This window comes from Rhinichthys klamathensis, unplaced genomic scaffold (assembly GCF_029890125.1).
Source record: "Rhinichthys klamathensis goyatoka isolate OS25496 unplaced genomic scaffold, OSU_Roscu_1.1 h1tg000571l_1, whole genome shotgun sequence".
In the NCBI taxonomy this organism is placed as follows: Eukaryota; Metazoa; Chordata; class Actinopteri; order Cypriniformes; family Leuciscidae; genus Rhinichthys; species Rhinichthys klamathensis.
Window position 1 is genome coordinate 2,374,639 of NW_026607037.1, and position 27,175 is coordinate 2,401,813.

The window sequence follows — 27,175 nt, forward strand, 5'->3', positions numbered from 1 at the left end:
AGTTCACTTACTGTGTACTCATGCCTTTGTTTTTAAAAGAAGATCTTCAGAGACCATTTAATAAATAACTGGGCTTGTGGGTTTATGTTTTGTATTGTATTGTGCATATCTTTCTGCTAAATGCCTTAAATTCAATTGCTCACGAACAGAAAGAACTTCACAGCAACACATTTCTAAACATATTTCTTCCCTTTTTAAATCCAGCAAAACTTTCTCTAAAACCTCTAAAATATCCTCAGAGATATGACTGACCCAGACCTGATTGGATTGGACAGAGGATCTATACTTTGGTGGTTAAAGTCACACCAGTCCACATCAGTGACCCGAGTAATATTGAGCTTCTTAGAAGATAAAGGAAGAACATGGAATAGAATGTAATGAACATATCTGTCATGAGATAATTGACATGCTGCAACATTTCCTGATTGCAATCATATTGACATGGTGAATGTTTTTTTCCATTGACATCCATGAGCAGAATAAAGTCCTCTTCAGTACGAAGGTGTGTGCATCACCCTGTGTCAGTACAACCGAAGTTTCAACATAAAAAAAGGAAAATTAAAAAGACTAATTCTTATTCATCAGGGGTGTCCAATCCTGCAACTGGAGAGCAACTATCCTGCAAAGTTTAGGTCCAAACCCAGTTCAACACACCTGATCCAGCTAATCAAGGTCTTCATGTTAAATCTTCAAGTTGGTATCCGTAATGCCACATTAGATTGGTTTTCGTTGAATTTCTCTCTATATGACTCTGGGGGCTACATAAGCTCCAGAAAATCAGTAATGAGGAGGTTTTGACATTTGAAAAACAAAAAGGCGGGAATAAAGAAACCTAAACTCTATAACACAAAGAACCATAAAGGGTTCTTCAGGACGATACGGTACTAAACTGTTACTATAAAGAACCTTTAAAGAACCATCTTTTTTTAGAGTGTAGGGTACAACGTGATTATGGGTGCCTATTCATAATATGCATTGAAGATATCTAAAATGCTATTTTGTAGTCATATTCTCCCATTGACTTCTATTGGCAAATATTTTCTAATATCTACATATGAGTTTTGACTAATAGAAATTGTAATTAAAAATATCTATAATTGATTTTGTAGGCATAATTCTAATCAGAGATTTCTCAAATTACAAATACTACTGATAATTAAATTTGAGATATCTCTAATTGAATTACCACAAGTGAAAACTATAATTCAAGATATCTCTAAATGGTGTTTGACTATAGTCATAACTCAAATTTAAGATATATTCTATTACATTACTTTCAGATATCTAAAAATGTATTTTAGATATCTTTAAAGATTAATTAAAGTTGAAATTGTATTAGAGATATCTCTAATTACCTTTATATATGTGTGATTGAGTATAGCCTATATGACGTCATTACAGATATTAAATAGAATACTAGTCAAAACTTGTTTAGAGATATCTCAAATTCAATTTCTTACTAGTGCAATTATAATTGCAGATATCTCAAAATATAACTGAGACTAGTCGAAATACAATTGTGACCATCTAAAATGTATTTATGGATAGTCAAACCTTCTATATGTCAATTCAGCCTGCCATACCAGGGTGGTGTTATGTGTTGCTGACGATTGCGTATTCCCCCTCAACCAGTAACCCTACTCTTCACTATAAGCTCTAATGCCCAACACTGTTCTGGGACACTGCTGTTCAGATTGCTGTGACGTAGCTCTGTGGTTCTGCAGTTGGTTATTATTGCCATTCTCATGGCTCTCAGACTCATCCTGCTTGCCACAGTACATAACTAAAATCAAGATCACATCAGTAGCAAACAGCTTGGAAAGACAAGGTGTCGTAAAGCAAAATTCAAAGCACATAAAATATTTAGTGATGTTTCACATAATAGGAACATCGTTTGGAATCACAATGAGGATTGCATAATATATGTATTGTGATGCAACAGTTGGCTTTTTACCAGACAAATCAGTAACTGTTTGAATGAAGTCTGAATGCGGTAAACAGTAACTGAGCAGTTGACAGATAGTTAAAATTAACATTAAGATTTCAGGTTACATTTAAATGTACTTAAATGATATAGCAGTGTGGCATGTATTTGAAATACATTGTATAGTAAAAACAATGTAATCAAGACAGCATGTATAGAAACTGGGTAACACTTCCTTTTTTACAACTTTTTTACTTTTTTACTAATTACAATTACTGGGTAATAACTAGGTACTAACATATTTTCAGGCTGATTTCTTTAAAAATATTTCCGACATCCATAGGCTACCCTAGGTCCTTGCACATGGATGTTTTTGTGTACCGACGCTGATCCAAGTATTTAAAAAATGAATTCATTTAGTGTCATCATTTACTTGCATGTCATTCCAAACCTGTATGATTTTTTGTTTTTTTGTTTGTTGTTGTTGTTCTTTATAAAATGATCACAAAGAGGTCCAGTGTTGGGAAAAAAAAGTTATCCAAATTATATTCTTATAATACATGTTTGGAATGAGGTGAGTAAATGAAGACACAATTTTAATTTTTTATTTATACAGTTTCACTTAGCCTACTAGAAAACAGCACATACACTCACAACTGCTGCATGTTCCCTTTCTCAAACTATCAGGAGAAACTGGGGTGGCTGAGGGGGTCACATCAGATGAGCATTTGATTGGCTGCTGCCTTTTGCATTCTTTGACCATCATTGGCTACTGAAATGAATGGGGAAAACCCTTCTCTAGCACACATAACCCTTCCTCCCAGTCATGAGTTGCTGCCATGGGCTAATTCTGTACTCAACACTCGTATTACCCTGGGAGAACGAGAGAGAGAGAGAGAGAGAGAGAGAGAGAGAGAGAGAGAGAGAGAGAGAGAGAGAGAGAGAGACTGTGTGTGTTTGAGTGAGATAGGGAGGGAGGGGCAAACAAGTTGTGCCCAGGGTGAGGAAGAGGGGGACGGCTTGAGAATGCAGGAGAAGCAACAGATTTCTAGGGAAGCGGACGGAAGGAAAGTCTTAGCAGATTCTAAGACAAGGAAGTACATAGGAAACAGGATGAGGTGGAGAAGTATGGGGGGAAAGGGAAAGATGCCTCAAGACAGAGCATAGGGGACAAGAGAGGTGCGGAGGAATTTGTTCTTGTGTGAGCCAAGAAGACATATGAGAAGAACGTGGGCTGATGGATTAAGGGGGAAAGCAAAGCAGCAGAGCAGTGATAAAAAGCCAGGCCTGTCAGAGGAGAAAAGAGAAAGAGAGAGAAAAAGAGAGAAAGGGGCAGTTAAATTTAGAGGAGGGAGGGAGAGTGAAGAGATTAACAGTCTGAGAGAAAGAGAGAGAGTAAAGAAAAGGGTGCAGTTGTCAAGAAACAAGCACAGGAACAAAATAAGGAGAGGACAGCAGGGCGAGAGAGGAAGTAGTTTGCAGCGACAGCATCTGCTTTTGAAAGAGAGTTTACGAGAACACATGCATGTCAGCGGCTATGTGTGCGCTCGTGAGAGTGGATGCACGTTATGAAGACTCTTATGCTCTGGATCCTTCCTGTTATCCTTCTGTGCTCACTCTGCAGTGTGGCCTTCTGGATATTCCTTTCTAACAAGTGAGTATATCAGTTTCAGCCTGTGTGTGTCTATCCTTCTATTTGGAGAGTGAACTTTAAAAGACCCGAGTGTTAAAAAATATCGTTACGGTTTGCTGGCTGCCATAGACCGAAATTAAGTCTTTGTTTCTGTCAAGTTAGCAATACATTTTTGTAAGTAAAAACCTCTCTAATCTTTGCACTGTCAGATAACGGTTTCCCCACAGACATCTGATTAGTAAAAGAGTAGCCTATTAGGCTACCGCTACATCATTACAGAGGAATTTTCATTGAAGCAAAACAAGAAGACGATTCTCACATTTTGGAAAATGGTTCAGTTTCAAAATCCTGAAAGGTCTAAACGATGGACTTTAGAAGTTCATTGTTTACTTTGTTTCAGTAAAGTTTCGTATCACATTTCACATTAGTAAATAATTGAAAGTTTTATTTTTTGTCTGAACGCTTATCTCTTACATTCAAATGATTATGATGTCAGTAAACTTTTTACATTTTAAAGCAAAAAGATAGCTAACTACAAAAAAAAGCTTTATTAATTATTTCAGGCAGAGATATCATCATTCTCTCTCTCTATATACATACAGACAAATAATATTCACTCATATTGCATAATGTATCAATATTCTATACCATATGTAATGCAGTCTTGTGATGAATGCCTTTTTAATCATTTTTTTATATATAAAATAGTTTTTTCAATGATGTTTTAGTTATCTTTTTAAACACCAACTGACCTTTAAAACATTTAAGAAATTAAATGAATTAACCCAAATCACTCTAAATCACTATGATTTGTTGAATATAGGTTACATTACAGTATATATTTGCTTTCATTTGACAGAACATAAACTGATTAAAATATAAATGAAGTCTATTGTAGGGGAATAAAAAAATCTTCATATTAAGCACAATTAGGCTATTAAAAACCAAATGGAATTTATTACACGGTTCTCTATAAAAATGTCAAATATATCAATTGCCGCCATCTTTTCGTTTATTGATTGCACTGAAAAAAAGTAAAGAAATAGCCTATCAGAACCTATAGCATATTGTTGCATCTTGTATTGGGTTTATTCTGTGACAGTAACCTGCTGATTACACATTTCACTCTTACATAACAAAAATTAACTTAAAGGAATAGTTCACCCAGAAATGATCCCATAATTCACTCACACTCAATTAGAGGTCTTCACAGAGGACCCGAAACCCCGCAGGGGTTCGGCTCTATATTTTAAATGTTCGGATGAATATAATTTTTTTTTTAATAACAATTATATTAACTATATAGGCTATATATATATATATATATATATATATATATATATATATATATATATATATATATATATATATATATATATATATTAATTATGTTATGTTTTTCACTGTCGATGTTTTAGAGTTTCATCCCTTCATTGCTGAGCACTTTTTTTTCTGCATCTTGGCCGATTTGTAGAGAATTTTTGTGTTTTTGTCAATTTCCCATTAATTCCCTATGGTCGGTCACTTTTGACCGAAGAGCAAAAGTATGATAAATTTTTGTACGACCACTTAGCCTGCTCGAATCACGCCTTACATTTTTTTGTGTGTTCACATACCTAATGCCATAAAAAAGTCACCAAGTTTCGTAACATTCAGATGAAGCCGTTTTTTATAATAAAAAAAAAACAATTAACATATCGGGCACACTCTGATGGTATTGCACCTTCAAATGTGAATGCAGACGGATTTCGTTCTGGATGGTGTGAAATTGTCACCATGGGTGTGTCACCATGGGTGTGAAATTGTTCATCTTAATACAAACAAAAACATTGAGAAACTGCTTTTGCTCCTTTTGTCTAGCCAGATGTCTTTTCTGCAGACTTTATATTTATGTATAGCTTTAACAAAAACATCTTGTTCCATTGCGGTCTGTCTAGTTGAACTTTTAGACTTTGGCTCACATCTTACAGAAAGAACAATAGGTTAACCTAAGTCAGCTACATTAAGACATCAAGATTAATAAAAGAAAAGCATTGAACATAAATATCAAATGATAATGATAAACACAATTTCTTAAGATATGATTGATTACATTTGATTAAATGATATTTAATATATGAATGATTCAATTATCAAATTTCTGATTCATCAACATGGATGCAACTTTCTTGGCAAGGATTGTATGCATCACAGTCAGGTACAAGGGCAAATAAATGCCTTCTGAAGCATGCAATGTGTTTTTGTAAGAAAAAATAATAATATTTAAAACGTTATAAACACTAATCACTGGCTTCCGGCAACATCAGTGTTCACGAGACGTGTTCTGGCAGAAGGGTGACCTCTGACCCGATGTATGACATGATGTAGGACATAGGCGTAGCGCAAGCTCAGGTGAGAATCAACGAACTCAGAAGCGCTGAGGATAAGTAAAACAAAACACCTGTCACAAATTAGAAGTCTAAAATGAGAAGTTTTGAAAAAATGTCAGAGGATTTCAATATAAGAGAAGAGGAGAGTTTTCATACATCGGGTCCGAGGTCACCCTTACCCCGAAACTCCACTCTACAAACACTAATCACTGGCTTCCGGCAACGTCTGTGTTCACGAGAAAGTTATAAATATAAATATTTTTCTTACAAAAACCCATTGCTTAGTTTCAGAAGGCATTTTCTAACCCACTGGATTCACATGAATTACTTTTATGAAGGATGGATGCACTTTTTGGAGCTTCAAAAACTATTCTGTGTCATTACAAAGCTGTAAAGATCAAGGATATTATTAGCTTGGGAAAACCCAGACAACTTCCGGCAAATTTAGATTTGCTCTGAAAGTTAGTCTGGCAAAGAGCTCATTCAAGCCCGTTTCCAATCCGTCGAAATCGCGGCACCAATCAGAAACGTTGGGGCGGGCTTTACACGATGACGACAGCGCCGGGATTTTGAAGCAGATTTTGTAGCCTACATTACAAAGATGGATGCCGCATCTGTCGAACATCACTTGTTTGAATCAGCTATCGCGTCTGTTTTAAGCGATTTGTGAACGTTTCCTTTTTGTTAAAAACCGAGCAAAGAACAACACTCGGAGATGTTTCTCCGCCGCTCTGCATACGTCATCTCCTTCATCGCTCTGATTGGGTTTAGGTCTATCCGCGACGTCCGTTGGTGACGCCCCTCTGGAAATGATTTGTCTATGACGCTTTGCCAGACCATAACTCCGTTATAACTGAGAATGGTCTGGTTTTAACCAGGCTAGGATATTATTTAATATAACTCCAATTGTGTTTGGCTGAAAGAATAAAACCATATACACTTAGAATGGCTTAAGGGTGAGTAAATTATGGGGTAATTTTCATTTTTGGGTGAACTATTCCTTTAAAGGAACACGCCACCGTTTTTTTGAAATAGGGGTTATTCAACGTCTCCCCTACATTTAGATCAATAGGTGGGCAAACGCATTGTCGTTTGGCAGCGCCGCCGCTAGCTTAGCATAGCATAATGAATGGAATCCTTTGTTGCCGGATAGCATGTCGTGAGTAAAAGTGATCAAACAACAAAAACTTCTTGTGGCCTGCGTATTCACAACGAGTACAAATAGCAATGCAGATTAAGACTAGGTGATTTCTTAGGCAGATATTGACTTGGGACTAAGCACAGGCAAAGCACTGCTACTTGGGCGCAGAGATATCACGCAACACCTGAAATCCCCCAACTTCCATCAACATACCAGCGTGACCGGCACCGAATATCTTCGATATCTCTGCGCCCAAGTAGCAGTGCTTCGCCTGTGCTTCACCCTAATATAGTCCTAAGTCAATATCTGCATTGTTATTTGTACTTGTTGTGAAGACGCAGGCCACAAGTAGTAATTCGTTTTTTTTTTGTTTTGTTTTTGCTGTTTGATCACTTTTACTCACGACATGCTTTCCGGCAACAAAGGATTCCATTCATTATGCTAAGCTAATCTAAGCTAGCGGTGGCACTGGCAAACTTAGACAATGCATGCACTGAGACAAATATGCGTTTGCCCACCTATTTAAATGTAGGGGAGACGTTTTAATAATCCCCATTTCAAAAAACAGTGGCGTGTTCCTTTAACACACACATTTTTAGATAAAGCAGAAATTCAAAGTCATTAGGATATTTCTTAATTTAAAGTATTTGTTTTCTCAATCTTCCATGCTTCACATTTGTTGTGGCTATGCATACTCTGAGACGGCCTCTTATCACAGTCATCATATTAGATTATCAAATTACGCAATGCACTTTCATTATAATTTTTTCCCTACATAGTCGTAAACATCCCTCCTTCAGTTATGCTTGTTTTCGTTTTGTTTACATTCTCGCCTTCAGTTAGCTGTGACAGACGAAACGTGCACTAAACCTGCAATGTGCAAGGGTTGCATTAGAGCATTCTGAATCTTGACTCATTGATGGAAATTAAGATACTGTGTATTCAGAGAAATGTCAACAAAATATGTTAATGTGTTATATGGAATTATTTACTGAATTTTGAAGTGTCAACGGTAATATCATGCATATTAATTATGGTGATAATTACCGACTCTCAGCTTGCAGAATACCGCCACATGTCTAATATTATAATAGTACATTTACTGTATATATGTATAGCACAAATATATTGAAATTACATTTTAAAATGTGGTTTCTAGTGTTGTATTAAATTGTTTGTCTATTCGTTTTTGTAAACTGTATTCATCGCCAGTTAAATGACATGTTTTATAATTGTGTGCATTACTGAAATCAAAAGGAAATATACAAAAGCCATTGCATTAAGTAATGTTGGGTGTTTGCTGCCATGGCTGTGACCTTTCCCTTATTATGTGCTGTTTCACTGGCAACAGCAGCCTTTAATCACAACAAGGCATGTGGGAGATTAAACTCCCTGAGAACTTCACAGCGACACAATCACTGGGTGCTCTGCTCCACCATATAGGTAATGTGAATTAGGCTTCTATTTAGATGCCAAATTACAGGAAACTAACTTAAAGTTTTTAATATTCACTTGAAGATAAGTATAATGATTAGTGAATCACATCTGTAACTGCTATATTGCTACATGGGCCTCATAAATAGTAAACCTACAAATAGACTCCAGCCTGAGTTTGAAAGGTCAAAGGTCAAAGGTTCAACACCTAGCTTGAAAAATTTAGTACTTTAAACAAATGAAAGATACAGTACCTTTACGTAAAAAAAAATCCATTCTGAGCCACATCCAAATGTGATTTTAAATCAGATACATATCCGATATCAGGACATCTGACCTACGTCTAAACACAGATCCGATTCCCCTTGGAATTCCAAACCACCACAAGGCTTGAGCAACATGTTTGGCCACAAAGCTTTTAATGTCGTATTATAAAGCAGACGTGCCTGTAGCCTATGCACTCGCACTAAAACTGTCACGGTGTGGTGTAGGAAGATGAAGACGATGAGTCAGAAGGCTCCAATACAAACCTTTACTAAATATAATAAGATTCCTTCCAACAGGTACAGACAGGCAGGATGAATACACACACAACTAAGAACCGACAAATATTGGCTGAACTGAAAGGAACTAAATACAAACACAGATTAACAGAAACCAGGTGACACAGATGAACACTGATTGGCAGAGGTGCAGATGATGATGAGTGCTGGCAGGTGTGGGTAATGATGAAGGAGGTGCAGGTGTGGGCCAAGGAGGAGGATGGGAACTGTAGTGCAGACGGAGACTAACACATGACAGTGACAGAGACGATGACAATTAGGTGGTGACTGTGACAAAAACTCACAGCTTTGTTTTTTTTTACTGAGGTGGAAACTTTTATAGTTAAATTCCGCACTCACAGAAACATCCAGGTGCATAGAAACTGGTTTTCAACCTTTGCCCTGTGAATTTTTTAAAATAAAACTACTGAAAGCTACATTATAGGCTATTTCTCAGGAATGAGGTCAAAACTGTGCTGTTATTGTAAATAAACTAATGAGCTCAGTGGCGTAACGAGCCAACACTGGGCCCTTATGCAGGATTATCAAGGCGGGCCCCCCTACTACAGCACGTGATGACACAATGTCCATTTGCAATGTCCATACGCATGTTCACTTACCATATCCGGGATTCTAATTGGGACCCGGGAATTCCCCAGTCCTAATTCGAAACAAATTACACCAAAATCCATCATTCTTCGTTTCAAACATGTTTTTAATGATCAGTAAAATATGTTGTTGTCATTATTTATTCAAATAAATTTGCGATAAAGTAAAATGCGATCCGACTAAAAGTAGTAAAATGCGATAGGGGGCCCCGGCTGTCAATCAATTTCTTCCAGTCACGCGGGCCCCTGATAGGTCCGGGCCCGATAGTTACGCCTGGGAACGAGCTTCACTATTAGATTCAGACGCACACAAGTAAAATTCTCATTAATTCCTTCTAATTCATTCAAATAAATTAAACCTTACCACGCAACTAAAATAAACGAAAATTACCACTATTTTACGGTCTATATCCATTCAGTCAGACCTTGCGCTGATTAACTTATCCATGCTGGCAAATAATCATGGCCACCCGACATGAATTATAATTTTAGTACGACCATTCAATCATGCCACAGATAGTAAAGCGATCACCAATAGAATCATTTAGATATCGGATACCAGTAGTGTCTATAAGTAAATTTAACCAGGTGGGACCGTCCCGGAAGATCAGATCTGTGCATTGAGACTTGCAGTGTAAATCCAGCCTAACTCTCAGCTCTAACCAGTGTAGTTTATTTATTCTCAAAGACGTCTGGTCTGGCTCTATTGAGCAAACAATGTATAAGGGAGACCGATAGTGTGGGCGTGGATGAAATGGAGTAACAGACAAGAAGGGAGGGATAGAAAGTAAAAACAAAGATAGGGAGACAGAGGGAGAAATATATAGTGAAACAGACAGGGAGGGAAAGAAACAGGCCTTTTGTTTGTAACGTTAATGAACAGATGACTTGTTTTCTTTTTTTTTTTTTAGATTGATTGGCTGTTTACAGTAGGCCTATACTGATAATTAAATTAGTCATTAGAATGAATGAGCAGTAAATGTAAATATTGCACATTTGTACTACAATTTTTACTCAGAAATTGCTAGTAAATATCACAAATAATTACAAAGAAATGGAAAGCAACAACGTGAAATTCTTAAGTAGAAAGACTGACAGTATTTTTGTAAAATGTACTCTAATAATATTGGTTTTATTTACAAATTCGATTTTTTTTTACAGTGGTGTTGACACCTGTGGTACAACATGTCTTGGTTGACTGCTGTGTACAAATTTGACATTGTGTATTATAACAATGCAAGGCTAATAAATGGGAAGATGCAGCAAAAGAAGACAAAATGCTGCCAGTGAGCCATAAGGGTACACCATGAACTGTTAGCAGTGGATGTTTTATAAAATTATATTTTTCTAACCTAATTTGCACAGGGCTTCATACAGTGATGAACATTATCATCAGAGGGAGGATAGATTGTTAGCTGACAAACTGCTAGTTTGCTGATGAGTTGCTTCAACTTGCTTGCAAAATGAAAACAGCTGAAGATGGCAGTAATAATGTATTGTAGGCTACAATAGTTCAATATAGCTTAAAGGGTTAGTTCACCCCAAAATGAAAATTCTGTCAGTAATTTCTCACCCTCATGTTGTCCCAACCCCGTAAGACTTTCGTTCATCTTCGGAACACAAATTAAGATAGTTTTGATTAAATCTGAGAGCTGGATCACTCCTCCACAGGCTTCTAAGGGATTGAAACTTGCCGGCCCAGAAAAGTTAAAGACATCGTTAAAAACTTGCAGAAATTAAAAATGAATAATTAAATGAATAAATAAACAAATAAATATGCAAATAAATGTAAAAAAAAACTTAAATAAATGTCTATTTATACTTTTATTTCCTTATTTATGTATAATTATATTTTTTTCCACATTTATTTATTTATGCATTTATTTATTTATTTCCACTTTTATTTATTTTCACCTTTATTTATGTATAGATCTATTTATGTCTACATTTATTTTCTAATGTAAATGCTCTCTATGCTAATGAGGGGGGCGTGTTTTACCTCAGACATAGCAATCGAGCTCAGAGTGGCAGTGCTGAAGCTTTGAGGCCACAGTGACACCTTGTGGTGTGACCAAACAATACGCAAGAGGTTTGTGGACGTGATTTTTCAGGTCACGCAGGAAATAAATGACTTAGAGAAGGGCAATATGGCCAAAACCTTATATCACTGTTTATGTCCTTTAATATCACCCTAACTGTATGTAGCTATATAGGTTTACCATAGCCTACATAGGCCTACTCTTTATTCCGGACATGGCCGCAAAACATCAGCAGGTCGGGATTTCTAAAATGTCTGGGCACACATGAACAGAATCCGCTGATAACAGCATAGACAGTATAAGAAGTGGACAGAGCCATCTCATTGGAACTCAGTTGAGACAGTTGAAGCCCATTTTTAGCGATTTTTGAGCACTTCCGTTCCTGACGCGCAGACTCAAACCGACTCAAACTAAGCTTGATGACGTGAGCAACCTGTCTGACAGACGTTAATCTTCTAGTAGCTGTGCGTGAAAATTGCCAACGTTAATCTTGCAGAGACGGGGAACTTGAGCAAAGAGTTCTTTGGCGTGAGTGAGCAGGAGTAAGTATTCCGTTGCTTTTATGGACTCATTATCTATGGGCTTCTCCCTTGACGGGACGTCCCCCCGATCGCCTGCGAGCTTCTCCTCCTGTCTGTATGGTAATTTCTGTACAGCGCGACAGAGAGTCGAGTGGTTATGACGCAATCGTTAGCCTATTTTTACAAAATCTGTTTCTACGGGGCCATAATGTAACATAGAAGGTAATGGAGCCCTTTATACATTGTCGTGTTTCTTTAGAAATAAATAATGGACAAATGGAGTCTTTAAACGCCTCAGATGTAAAGCTATTCGCTGTCAAAGTGATGCCAAAATGAATGGGAGTCAATGGAAATGCTAACACAAGTGAAGTTCTGCTTCAACATGGCGGCACCCGGCCGGCTTCAACTTCCGGTCGATGGATTACCCCCTTGGATAACAGACACTTTGACACGAAAGCGCGTCAAATTATCCACTATTAACCACATGTTATGCCATGCATTGTAGATCCGTACACAGAAGCTAACTGCATTTTTTAATGTATCTTCCAAAAATATGTTGAAAGCAACAAACTTTTGTTTTGTTCTTAATTAAATAAGTGTTTTTGAACTAATCACGGGTGCGTGTCCGTACAACGATGTAACTCGCTGCTTAACTACCATGGTGAAGAAATCAACCACGACTGTTTTCCAAAACCATAGGCTATTGTCGCAAATTTGTCATTTAACCACGTTGGTTAATGATGTGATGAACTTGGAGTAACTTCTTTTAATAAATCTAGACTTTTTGCTGCAAATTACGGACATGGCATCTGAGGACTAATTCTAATTTTTCTCAGTTATTTTGCTTTATTTCTAGATTCAGAGACAGGGCGCATTTAGGCCACGCTCACACCGGAAGGTGGACTCCAACCGTCTCCATCATAGACATCTATGGTCTCCATACGCTGATTTCACGCATGATTTCACGCAGCCGTTATTTTGAAATCGAAAGCGAGGCTCCGGTGGGAAGTAAACCGGAAGTGCCGCCTTTAATCATAGGAGAGTCGCGAATGCGTTGGCGTATTGTTGTGTTTAATGTAGAAATTAGTTATTCTAAAAATGTACATACATTTCTTTCATACTTTAGACTATATACAGTGAAATTCATTTATAATTTTTTTTTTTTAAATATATAATTCAGAAAGTTAAAAAAAGAAGCAGGAACAAACTAAATACACATCCTATATTGGATATTAACATCCAAAAGTGTAAATCGCGTCAGCAGCTTCAGGTTGGTAGTCCAAGGCATTGTTGTCTATCTGTACTTCCGGGGTTCTTCCCACCAGAGCCTCGGCAAAGAACGTATATTGAAAGGTAAAATTAATAATTTTATGGAAAACTAATTTTTAGTTTTGTTGATGTTGTACACTTAATGTATGTATTATATGTATGAAAGACAGTGTTAGCTATCATGAATCAGTAACACTTTACAGTAAGGTTTCATTAGTTAAATTAGTTAGCATTAGCTAATAATGAACTGCACTTCTACAGCATTTATTAATCTTAGTTAATATTAATTTCAGCATTTACTAAAACATTAAAATCAAAAGTTGTATTTGTTATCATTAGTTAATGCACTGACTGTGACATAACATGAATAAACAATTAACAGTATTATTAACTAAGATAGTACAGTAACAAATGTGTTGCTCATGGTTGGTTCATGCTAGTTCATACATGAGTAATGAACAAATGAACCTTATTGTAAAGCGTTATTATGAAATCAAAGATATAAGTTCCTTACAATTTAGAGTTGGACATTGACTTAAGATTTTATTTAACTAGATGTATTTCCCCTTGCACTTTTATTCCTTGGATAAAAACGAAAAACATTGTCACTCAGAATGCGTCTGAAATCGAGTTATACTTTTATTATAGTTAAGAATAACTCGCTTGCTGCCGCAACTTTTCGTTTGAAGACTCGCGCGAACTGCTGCGTAGTGCGTAGCTACCAGAACCGTTAAATGCGTATGAGGCGCTGCAAAGGAAACTCCGCCTACCACTTCTCCGCCAATTTTTTTTTAATATAATATTTGTTTGTATTATTATTGTTAGTGGCAAGGGTGTGTAAGTGTATTGCTATTTATTATAATATTTATAATAATAATTATTATTATTTACAATGATCAGAAAAGGGCACAATACATTTTGAGACAAAAGGGGCAGGGGCTTGAGCCTTTGGTTTGTAAAAATTTAAAATCTATTTTTCTTCACAGTAATGTAAGCCCTAATCCTTCATCTAAGATCCCTCAAAAAGTCTCAGATACACAGTCTTGCAAGGGATGCAAGTAAGTATACAAACCTGCTTATTACACATTACAGCACATAACATCTTTTTACATGGCAAACACTAAAAGTAAACACCTTCAGATGAGATCTTTCATGTTTTATCATTTTTATTTTCATATTTTATAATTTCATATTTATTGACTATTCATGTTTACATGTTACATACTTAAATTAAACCAGATCATATATTTTAAGATGTTTGTATGTGTATTTAATTTTCAGAGAGAATGTATTCATTTCCAAAGCACTGGGGAAATACTCTAACAGATGGAAAAAACATGAGGCAAACTTTAAAAGATTCAGGTAAAACATAGCCCAGAGCAGACCATGAGCTGTTCTCATAAAGGTTCAACTTAGACATCTGTGGCAAAGCTTTGTTATTGGATGAAAGTAAAAGTACTGTTCTGTTGATTATGGATCATATATAAACCAGTTTTTAAATAGACAAATACACTACAAAAAATACCTACTTAGTTCACTTAAAAATTAACTAGTATTAACAAAGGATCTATTCCTTTAAGGATAGATTTGATGTCTTACATCAGACTCAGTGTCTTTTTCCTTCCAGGTCATTGCTGAGTGGCAAATGCCATGCTGTGTCAAAGGCTGTTGTCACACAGAATAACACCCCACTTGGGTCAAATATTATCTATGATGGAGAGAGGAGAAAGCCAATACAGGTGACACAAGCCCTGTTCAACATCCTGGCTAAGGTAGTGTATAAGCATTCAAACATTGGGCGAATTACAGTTTCTCTGATGATTTTGCAGTTACATTGTGTGTGGGTCTGTTTGTAGGAGCAGCCCTTTGGAAATGCTACATGGGAGTCATGTGCCGTGGTGGGGAATGGTGGTATTTTGACCAATAGCAGCTGTGGAAAAGAAATTAATTCTGCCCAGTTTGTCATTAGGTCTGTATCAGATCAAATCATGTGACCTATTGCCTAGATTAATATCAAAATTATCAGAATCTCAATCCACATTAGCATCAGTCTGTAATGTTAGTGGAACAATAATTAAGCTATCTATGCTTTTTAAGCTCCTAAATGTAGCCTTAACACTGTATTTGATGTAGGCCAAAACTTTTATTTCCTATCAGAACAATGGCCTAATTAACCTCTGTCCACCCCTGCATTTTAGATGCAACCTTCCACCACTGGATAACAGATATGAGAAAGATGTAGGCAACAAAACCAACCTGGTGACTGCAAATCCCAGCATCCTCCATGAGAAGTGAGTCTGTGTGTAATAAATGTCCATTGAAGGCAAGTTGGAAACCCACGTGCAGCTTTATTCCAAATTAACCGACCGATCGGTTTATGACATCAAAGAACCGCGAGAGCGATTCAAAAGCATGAGGAGCCGTCTACTTTCTATTAGTGATGGCAATTTCAAAACATTGCTTCATGAAGCTTCGAAGCCTTTACGAATCTTTTGTTCCGAATCAGTGGTTCGGAGCGTGTATCAAACTGCCAGAGACACATGATTTCAGTAAATGAGGCTTCATTACGTCATAACTGTTGCGAAACACTTCGAAATTGAAATGGTTTACCTCTGTCAACCCATGAATCATGAGGAGTCACTGAGAACCAATGAACAAGTGTCTGTGGGTTTTACCTGATCTCTGATCAGTTTTATACATTTGTAGACGTTTTAATTAGACATTAGTATAATTAAAATGAATAATGGTAGTTAAAGGAGAACTCCGGCGCAAAATGAACCTTTGGTCTAATAAAACATTGGTACCTAGTCAACCGTTCTCTGAGATTTGTTTTCATGATAATCGAATGTGAAGAGTTTTATCTCTAAAAACTGTTTAGCGTATAACGCTAGTAATGGGGGCATGTAATAAGTAAAAAGAAATCGCTAGTTTATACCACTAACAAGGCTCAAAATAGCCCCCCCCACCTGAACACAGTAACATAATGAGGGTCCCTACATGCAAAACGAAGCATTGAGAACTTTGTAAGTGTTCTCCTTTAAGAGTCTTATTGGCCTGTTTAGCTGAGCCATTCATAGAACAAACAAAACAAACCCTGACAAGTGATAAAATAACATATATACACTTTATTATCTGACTGACATACATTTCACAGCAATATATATGACCACTGTTTAGAGCAGAGAAGAAGAATTGATCTCCGATTTGCCGTGTTAAGCAAAGCTAGCGTGCATAACTAGTTATTGTTTAAGAAAAGGGTATCAGATCGGTACATGGGTAGAAGTACTCGCCGATACCGATGCCAGAATTTTTATTGGTATCGGCGGCATTTCCGATACTAGTATCGGAATCGGAACAACTCTACCTCGATCTGCCCACCCCTACTCTCTATTCGCTCTCGCGGTATTTTGATGTCATTCACCGATCGGTCTGTGCAGTGCCGGTTCAGGTCTAACAAGCCTAAGGACTAATGACTGTAACAAATCAGCTCTATGAAATATTAATAATCAATAATAAGAAAAATGTTAATGTTTCCTTTGAGTGTCAAACATTGAAGTTGCAATCGTTTTCTTCTCCTTTGGATGAAGATATGATGAACTTGCATGGGTAGTTCGACTCTGTTCTGGATGAAGGTTTTCTCTCTCCATGAGCACATGGCTGGTTGTGAGTTAAGGTGGTGGCGGGTTGACTAGCTTTCGTGAGGCACACTCGCAAGGTCTCTCGCTCTCTCCCTCTCTGCCGTGCTCGCGCTATGTATATTATGCGCGCAGTATGTTCTGTCTCGAATGCGCGCTCTAGATTCCGGAAGATTTGAACTAATTTGCGGGCATCAGGGAGACGATATAGACTTGGGATGTCTGCAATGGCCATAGACAATTTGAGGAAGTGGTGGGGGAAGTGGCGTATGCCGTAAAGCAGTCGAGTTTTGTAGTTCTTTTTGTGCTCGGGTTACTACCCGAAAGCCGAAGTTACATAGTGCGAGTAAAAGCGATACAGACCACGTCAGGCTATGGCAGACGTGTCATTTAACCTACTAGTGCAAAATGCACGTGCAAAATAATTTTTTTGTGTGTGTTTTTAGCAATTGTTGGTTTGGTGTGTTTGAGTGCTCATTGTTACAATTACACAGCAAAAGTTCAGTGACATTTTTATTTGTGCATGGTAGAAAGCATACTACTGACATAATGATGCATTGGAGGATATATTTAGAGTGGATACAGATACATGCCCGTGAAAGATAGTGATAATGTTAAGCATGACACAGTAATATATTTACATGGCCGTGAAAGATAGCGATAATGTTAAGCGCACCGGAATTAAATAATATATTAAGCAGAAAAATGAAAGTTTGAAGAATACAGATCCTATTTATTTTGCATTCGCATGAAGCTGCAGCTTAAAAATGCATGAATTACACTTACGAATAAGAGTTAAATGCTGCAAATATTTTTTTCTTACACTTGAAGGGCGATTTACACCTTTACAAATCTTCTCTTGCACATGCAAATTTAATTTACGCTTGCAATCTTATGTACGCTTTCACAAATCTTACCCTGTGCATGCGATTCTTTATGTCATAATTTTACCTTCATAGATTTGCTGTCACACGATCGGTAAGAGGATTACTATACTCGTTAAGCTCGTTAAAGCCTGCTATATACTGTTGAATAGGCAGGGCAACTATTTACCATAGCATATTAAACATCACATAGTTAACATATACATGCTAACTTCAGCGCGCATGACAGATAACGTTAATAGCATTTACTACAAATGATGGCCGTGAAAGAGACTGCGAACGCATTAAATATAATATTAAGAAGTAAACAGCGTAGCTGACTGACAGATTAACAAATGAATAAGCGCGACGATTCAGGGAGCAAATCTGCTTTCTTCGTCCCTGGTCCTGCGCTGTGCTCACTCAGTGTGCAGTGTGAGAGGGGGAGTGGCCAGCGGCTAGAGCGGTAAAAACATATATATATAGCGATATCTTTTGCATTTCTAATCCAAACAACGTCAAACTCGGCACTGCACTTACTCGTGCCCGTAGCAAGACACCTGTCAAGTTTGAGATCCATCGGACTAACGGTTCGAGAGATATGCGATTAACAGACAGACAGACACACACACACAGACACACACACACACACACAGACAGACAGACGTTCCTGTAATTTATAGATAGATTGTAAGTCGATGTACCATCACAAGGGTCTTGGAAATATATTATGAAGGTTGAAAAGTTCCATAGTGTTGCTTTAACCATAACAAATAATTGTGTCTGATTGGTCTCAGTTGTTACATGACTAACAAGAAACACCTGTGAACAATCAAGACAATAAACCAATTACAAAACAGGGCTGCGTTTAGCCCCGACAAAACGTTGCACAACGTATTTTAAACAAACGGTGATGCGTTGAACACACTGTTCTGATGACGCAAGAGTTGCAACTACGGCAGCTGAGAAGGCCATTCTTTGTGTTCTTTGTGAAGAATTTTCGGAGCCTGATGAAGTCGGTATAAATATGTGTTTAATACTAAAATATGCCCGATGTTACAGTTACTGCACTTGCCGCCCAGAACACAAGAGAACATCCCAATCGAGTGAAGGTATTTGCTGAAACTGAAATAGAAGCACACATCTTACCTAATTCAGACTAAAACACATCTATTTAGCCTCACATACTGACTTTATTTGTAGTTCATACTGTTTTAATACCCTGTATTTTCTTTCTCATTTTTAGGAAATGCACTTAATTACCATTGTTTATTTCTATACCAAATGTCATACACTTGCAATGAAGCTAAACATATAAACAACTTCATCAGTATGTTGATATCCTATATTTTTACAATATTACTTACGACAAACATGTCTTCTAATATCCTCAGTTGTTGCGTATACCGAGCTGCATCGAACACATTTGTAAATTACTTTCCTTGAACACATTGTGCGAGTTCACTTTAATACCGTGCTTGATATACATGTTGCTGCTGATTGGACTGCAGTTCTGACACACCCACCAAACAAGAGAAAACAACTGGAACACACATGCAGGAGCAACAACCGACAAACAACAACTGAAGCACAGAGGTTTAAATAGACTGGTTAAAAAGGGGCTGATGAGGGACAGGTTTCAGGGATTAGTCATGGGAACTAATGAGGGTAACTATGGTGACAAACATGGCAGGCAAGACAACAAGACAAACAGGAACCAAACACAGGAAGGGAGCAAGGAAACAATGGGAACTGAGTATACACTTCAACATAAAAGTCCTTACAAAAACACAAGACAAAACCAGGATCATGACCTCTGGGATTGTTTGTTTAGTGTGGTTGTGATACAGTTAAGGCCAATTATCAGATTGCATTTATGCTGCCTCCAGAAAGACTGAGAAAGTAATTCAAAATCTCTGTAAAAACACATTTTGCAAGAATAATTCAAAATGTATTTAGGCCTTTATAAGTTGTCAATGGAATTGCATTTCTTTTTTTCCACAAATATTTATTCCTGAAAAGTACTAAAAGTATTGCTAATGGGAGTGGTATTATTGAGTGGGATATTTAAGTGAAGCACACTCAGGCTTTTCTTTATCCTCATCTGTTACAGGTATAATGGTCTGATGGAGCGCCGTCGTCCATTTGTTAAAAGCCTTCATCCTTATGGACAAGCCTTAATGCTGCTGCCAGCGTTCTCTTACGGTCACAACACGGCTGTATCCCTGCGTGCCTTTTACACACTGGAGGACTTCGGCAGCAATGGCCCGCTGCCTGTTTTCCTGAATCCAGAATATTTGAGAAGTTTGTCAAAGTTTTGGCGTGAGCGAGGCCTTAACTCGGTTCGTCCCAGCACAGGACTAATCATGGCCAGCTTAGCACCAGAAATCTGTGCTAACGTCCATTTGTACGGTTTTTGGCCTTTCAGTAAACATCCAGATGACAGTCGACGGATCACCAACCATTACTATGATGATCGGCAGAGCAAGAAGAATGTGCATTCCATGCCGGCCGAGTTCGAACATTTATTGAAACTCCACAAGCAAGGTGTGGTTCGCATACACCTGGGGGATTGTCAACCCACACACAGGTAAAACACGAGACTGGCTGCAAACTAGGCCTTTCCTGTAATGTTAATTGGTGTATGTACTGTACATTGGTGTATGTACTGTAAACCCCTACAGAATACTTCTCCATTTGATTAAGAACTACAACAGGCCACCTGGATGAGTGTCTGGAAAGACACAGCTGTGAATGTAATTGTGCACTGAATCTATATTGCTTATAATGCTGTGTGCACACTTGCTCAAAGAAGAAGCCATGACCATGCACAACAAATTAATCTTTTTTAAGTTAATTTGAGATAATGTTGCACACAAAAATGGCTGAAAACGAATGTACTGATTAGCCTTGGTATACTGTGAAAGAATTGAATTAGGAAAATGACTCCTAGAGCTAGGGTTGCCAACTTCCGAAAAGAAAAATGCGGGACATATTACTATATTTATTATTTTGCCGATTTCGGGTTTGTTGACGGGGGGGGGGGGGGGGGTGTTGGGGAGGATCTCGCAGGCAAGGTCTCTCTCCGCGCTACATACAGTAGGCTATGTTCTGTCTCGCATGCGCAGCTCTAGATTCTAGGAGATTTGAACTAATTTACGTGTGTCGTGTTGCTGTTGTATCAGTCACATCAGCGCAGCACTCAATTATCGGGACAAGAGAGGTCCAAAAAAATTAGGGCCAAAAATCGGGACGTCCCGGCTAAATCGGGACAGTTGGCAACCCTACCTAGAGCAGCACCCCTAAACACTCCTTAAGTGGTCTTGCCTTAGTCAGCCTTTAATGTGCTCTCTATCGGTGCTTCTCCAGCTCTGTTGCATTCATCACAAGTGCCAGTCTTTCCTCTTAAGCATTTATTAGCAGTGCATGTGAATTTGATCTCAGGTGTGGAGAAATAGCTGTAATAGCAGCACTGTATTTAACTCTAGACTTTGATTCCAGGACTAAGATCTCAGCTAAGAGATTGCAGAAATGTCTGGTTGTTTGGAAGCATGGTGTCACTATCACAGTGTGAAACAATAAGAAGCATGGATGTGGTTAGTGTAACTCAGAGTAAGAAACTAGAGTTGTAAAAGGTGAAAATAGGGGCAAATTTTCAATGTGCCAATTCTAAATGCCCTATCTGAGTATGACATTACTCTTGCAGCAATCACTGAAATGTAAATAAATAAATAAATAATTAATTAAAAATGTCAATTTCAGTTCAAATGCAAATTCTTGGGTCAGTTTATGCTTAGACATAAGATTTCTCTGTTTCTATGAATTATTGAATCAACAAATGAAAAAGTAACCATCAGTAATTAAAGGGATTATTTGCCTAAAATTAAGTGTTTTTTTTACTCACCGTCGTGTTCAACACTTGTGTGATTTTCTTTCCTTTGCTTTAAAACCCTTATCTCAGATTTATTTCAGCCAGTCGGTTTGTATGAATTACAGACCACAAATGTTCTTTTTGTTCACTGAAAACTTGTCTTGATGGATTCATGAGCGATGTAGCAATATCCAATTTATGAACGAATCATAATTTTTAGTTAGATTCTAGTTTACAAAATTGTTTTGTCAGTCAGCCAGTTGATCCAGTTCACAAAACTGTTTGAATCATTCATAAATCAAACTGATTCAGTTCACATGTTAATCGCACAAACTCGCGGATTAATTTTCAGCAGTTAAAGTGTAGGGTAACATGGGGTAAAAATGCCCCCTGGGTAATCCCCCCACCTTAAAGTCCCCGTGAACCGGAAGTTGCAAACGACTTTTCTCCAGTGTTGTGACGTATTTCCGAGAGAAACGGAATACTAAATGAGTCAAAATAGTGGGCGTGGCTTTTTTTCCAACTAGCACCTGATTGGATCTAGAAAAGTAGGTGTTTTCATTCAGCCTGTCTACTGTCAGTTGGAGGGGCGTGGTTACGGATGTTAAGAAGACGCCCAAACCGTGAAACCTACGTCATCAGGGAAGGTCCTCCAACGCAGAGGGGAGGGGAAATTTCAGATTTTGATTAAAGATTACGAAGCCAAATTTTTTTTTTTGTGTGGATTGACTTGCATGGATGAATTGTTCACCACAAAACGATCAATTTAGGCAAACAAAGTAAGTATGGTCAATTTTGAATTCATGGGGACTTTAATTTTTTCTCCTGACCATAGATGGCACAAAATCTCATCTCAGCACTTTTAATGAATGGCTATGCTATTTTGACGCTTTCTATGACACCGTATTATTTAATCAACTGCTAAATTCAAACGTGCTTTCGCACGTTGGCTGGCGCTGAGCCAGAGACAGTGTTGTCATATGTTTTCAACCACATAATGTTTATTTTAGGTTTCAGACATTAAAATACCCATAAGTACTAGCAAAAAAATGATTTTGAGTTTGAAAAATACACACTGATGTCTATGGAAGCGGCAATAATAATCCTTTCCATTATAATAATATCTGATTCATATCAGATAACATTACACATTGTGTAAGTAGCTTTACATTTTACCCTATTCTTCTCCCAGTTAACCGGCCACTTACCCTCATGTATTTCGTGAGAAGTTGAGGAATTGGCGTGTTGTAAACTAACATGGCGCCGCCCATCGCACATACAGCTCAACTAACGCGATCGTTATAAAGGTGTTTAAACAACAAAACACATCCACTTGCACATATTTGACAATAGGAATATCAGTGTTTCATGTTATAGCTAATACATTTGTGAATATTTTTAATAAAAAAGGAAAAATGACATAAAAGCAGATCATCGCTCATTCAGCGCTGTGTTGTGGTTGCGCTGTGTCACGTGACAAGCAATGACGCGTCACCATGGAAACATTAAAGGGATAGTTCACTTTGAAATTAATTTTTGATATGTTTTATGCCGAGTTCAGACTGCACGATTTTAGCCCCGATTTTGGCTCGCCGACAGGTTTTGAGAAATCGCCGACAAATGCCCGAAATCACAGGCAAATCGGTGCTCGTTCACGCGAGTGACAATCACGCAGTGTGAATGAGCAAAGACGCGATCTGAGAGAATCGCCGACGAGTCGCCGACGCCCGTGAGATATTTGGCATGCTAAATATCTGGACCTGTCGGCGATTCACAATCCTGCTGTGTGAATGTGTTCTGACTGAAAACTACATCGGCGATGACCGACAGCCAACGAGAGAGCAAGATACAGGGAGGAGGAGGAGGAGTTATAGACCAGAATATCAGTATTTTAATAGATAGGCCTATATTTACAATTATATCAAACAGAAACAAAGCACAAACATTTGCGTGACCAGCAGCAACAGCAGGATGTCATTTGCAAAATTATTTATTTACCCCCAACTCTCTTTGCAAAACACAGTCCTTGCTCCCCTCGTCTTCCCAACCATTTCCTGCATAAACTGTTTTTTTTTTTTTCATTTTCGCTAATCAGTGCACAGACAATTTGGATCGCAATCTTCTTGTAGGCTATCATTTTTAATAACAAATTCAGTGTTGCGCGAGAACTCCGGTCTCACGCACGCGTGATCTTCCGTTATTTCCTTATCACTTCTCGCGTTTGTTTGGTTGTGAAACGTAGTTTGCGGACCAGGCAGAAGTTGTCGGCGATTCTTTCTTTTGTAAAGTCATGCAGTGTGAAACCTCCTGTCGCCGATCCACCGTGCAGTGTGAACACAGCAGCAACTGAATGTTACCCCAGATAGTCATGCAGTGTGAAAACAACTGTGACCCGATTATTTTGAAAATCGTGCAGTCTGAACTCGGCATTAGCTTACCTCAACGAACAGTTTTCTACTGTTCGTTAGAAAATGAACAGTATTTATATAATTTTTACATCTTGTAACCACAGGCACGTCCAAGTGATCTGAGGGCGCGGGCGCTTCGGTCTGTGCGTTACAAGAGGTAAAAACGATATAAATACTGTTCGTTTTCTCTCACACAAACCGCTCGTTTCGTGTCTTAGGCCATCAATGTGTACTTACATTTACAAGTCATTAAATCATGTTTAATTTGGACTTCTCTGTGCATGCTCTTTGAGGTGGTGACCATAGACCTGCATTATATGACTGACAGACAAGAACGGTTTGACCTAAAAATATCAAAATTGAAACTACTGCGGAAACAAAGACACCTACATCTTGGATGCCCTTGAGGTAAGCTAAAACATACCAAAAATTTATTTCAAAGTGAACTATCCCTTTAAAGTGACAGCAGGTTCTAAATAACGGTCGCCTAGAAAAACGCACGGTGGGGGGGATCAGTTAGAATATTTTAAACTTATGTGTGAAAGGGTTAAAAACCTATAGGTTAATTGAGTTAAATCATTTAATTTGATTTCACTGTGTTTCTATTATGCAGGGGTGAAACAATATTCAAACTGAACCGAAAAACCGCAATACACCACCCACCCGATACTCTCATGGCATACTGAAGGCGCCAAGCCCAGCCCTAGCCCTAGCCCTAGCCCTAGCCCATTGTCGAGAAAACAAATTTTTCCTCCTTGACATTTGATTAAATAATAATTAGGGGTGTAATGGCACATGTATAAGTCAAGTGACTTTCATTTATATAGCGCTTTTAACAATATGGACTGTTTCAAAGCAGCTTTACAGTTTTGGCTTTACAGCAGCTCTAGAATAAAGTTATTGTCCAGCTAAAGTTAGTTCTGATCGATTCACTTCCGTTGCAAAGATCATTAGTTATTAACTTAGGGGGCGCTAACACGACACCGTTCAAACAGAAAACCCTTAACGCACTCCGCCCTGCTCATTCGCACAACAACAGTGCCTGGTGGCTTGAGAACACAAACCTTGAAATAGGTTCCAATGTGCCAGCCTTGAAAAAAAAAATAAAAAAAAATGATATAGGCTATATATATATATATATATATATCTTCGCAAGCTTTAAAAACGCAAACCTGTGAAAATGCTGACGGCGTGCACATGCGTATTACGTCGTGTTTAGACTATAGGTATGCGCGTTTGAATATATATGTGCGCAGGGCGTGTAGCCTAGTCTTTCTTTACAAATTGACCTAAACAAATTACTTGTCTGGCCTTAAAATGTTATAATACAGAATTATTTATCGCTTCCGAGTAGTCATGTGAACCGTAACTATTTTGACAACGTTTTATCTGTAAAACGTTGGAAATCCTGGCAGATATCATTTCTTTCTAAAAAGGAACATAGTTGTGAGGATACTGCCTTTTCTAGTATCTTTGTCAGAAAAGGTAGATTCGAGATCGGCCTGTAATTGACTAATTCTGTAGGATCAAGGTGCGTTTTTTTAACAAGCAGTTTAACCTCTTAGCCGGCGGGCCCATTTGCCATTGCATGTTTAAAACAATAATATCTTAGTAAAAACCTAAAGTAATATTGCCAAACTATATATCATTTGAAAGCTTAAAATCTCTAGTTTTCATATTTGGTGGCTGTTATCTAAAATATATTACAGAGGAGCAGAAATGTATCAATTTGCAACAAGAATATTTCATATTCATTAGGAGTATTTAGGCCTTTATTTTGAAATAACAATAAACATGAAAAATCATGAAAGATTGGTAGAAACCTCAGTTTGTTTTCATGCCATGAGTTCAAAAGATAACACCAATTCCATTTTATGAGAAAAAAAGGTCTGAAAATGTTTTAAATATAAAGAAAAATGTATGGATTCTCGATTTGTAATGCGGCTGCGAACTTTAACGCTATAACGTAGTCTTTATGCATTTATTAGAGGTTTAATTCAAATCAAATACTGCCAAACCACCCATACTACTTCTGATGTCTACTTCATAAATTGTATGAAAATTATGGAAATACATGGTTCAGATCACTCAAAACATATGAAAATGGAGGCGCCCTTATATGGGCAGTAATGGAGTCTGGTGTTCACCTAGTGAAAAAGTTGGGTACTGCGCCCGAATAAAATCTTACTGAAAGCTCATTTTTTGAGATATCAACCTAAAATTTGGAATACAACTTGTTCAGATATTTGACTTTAATTTTCTTGCAGTTTTAGAGTAAAATATATTTTGTAATATATCTATCTTATATAAAATATTAATCATTATATTTTTACATTACACAATTTCATAAACTCAAACTTATATAACTTTTTTTCTGTTTCATTTTTTACAATTTCTAGACTTCTACAATAATCTGGAAAATGTCTTCTTTAAAACAAGACCAGCCATAGGTCTATATTCCAAAGCATTCCTGAATTACAACCATTTAAGTTTGGATAGTGATTTTTATGTCTATGCAAAAAAAAGGGGGGTGCCAGTTAACAGGCTAATCATAGCCAGCTTAAAAGTTTTTGGTACGTATCCTAATGACAAAGTTTAATTAATGATATTAAGAAGAGGATCTATGACCTCTGGAAGCATATCTTTCAATAGCTTAGTCTGTATAGGGTCTAACATACATTTTTTAACACACGTCGATTTAGATGATTTAACGAGTTTAGATATTTCTTCCTCTCCTATAGCAATGAATGAATCAGAATTTTGATGCGATACTATAGTAGACGGTTGCATAGTTAAAATTTTCTCCCTGATATTATCAATCTTGTAAGTAAAGAAGTTCATAAAGTCATTACTGCTGTGCTGCTTGGAAACGTCTGGGGTTGAAGCTTTATTTTTCGTTAAATTAGCCACTGTCAAAT

The 27,175-nt window shown here is 37.5% G+C and overlaps 1 protein-coding gene across 1 annotated transcript; it reads left to right on the forward strand.

The window, feature by feature from the left end:
* Positions 1 to 3,375: 3,375 nt before the first annotated feature.
* On the forward strand, positions 3,376 to 20,606 carry st8sia6 (ST8 alpha-N-acetyl-neuraminide alpha-2,8-sialyltransferase 6). The gene is made up of 7 exons (XM_056239856.1): positions 3,376 to 3,578; positions 14,467 to 14,538; positions 14,762 to 14,842; positions 15,108 to 15,252; positions 15,337 to 15,449; positions 15,679 to 15,771; positions 20,092 to 20,606. Exons 1-7 carry the CDS (start codon positions 3,484 to 3,486, stop codon positions 20,570 to 20,572), a joined length of 1,080 nt encoding a protein of 359 aa, XP_056095831.1. The 5' UTR covers positions 3,376 to 3,483; the 3' UTR covers positions 20,573 to 20,606.
* Positions 20,607 to 27,175: the final 6,569 nt, after the last annotated feature.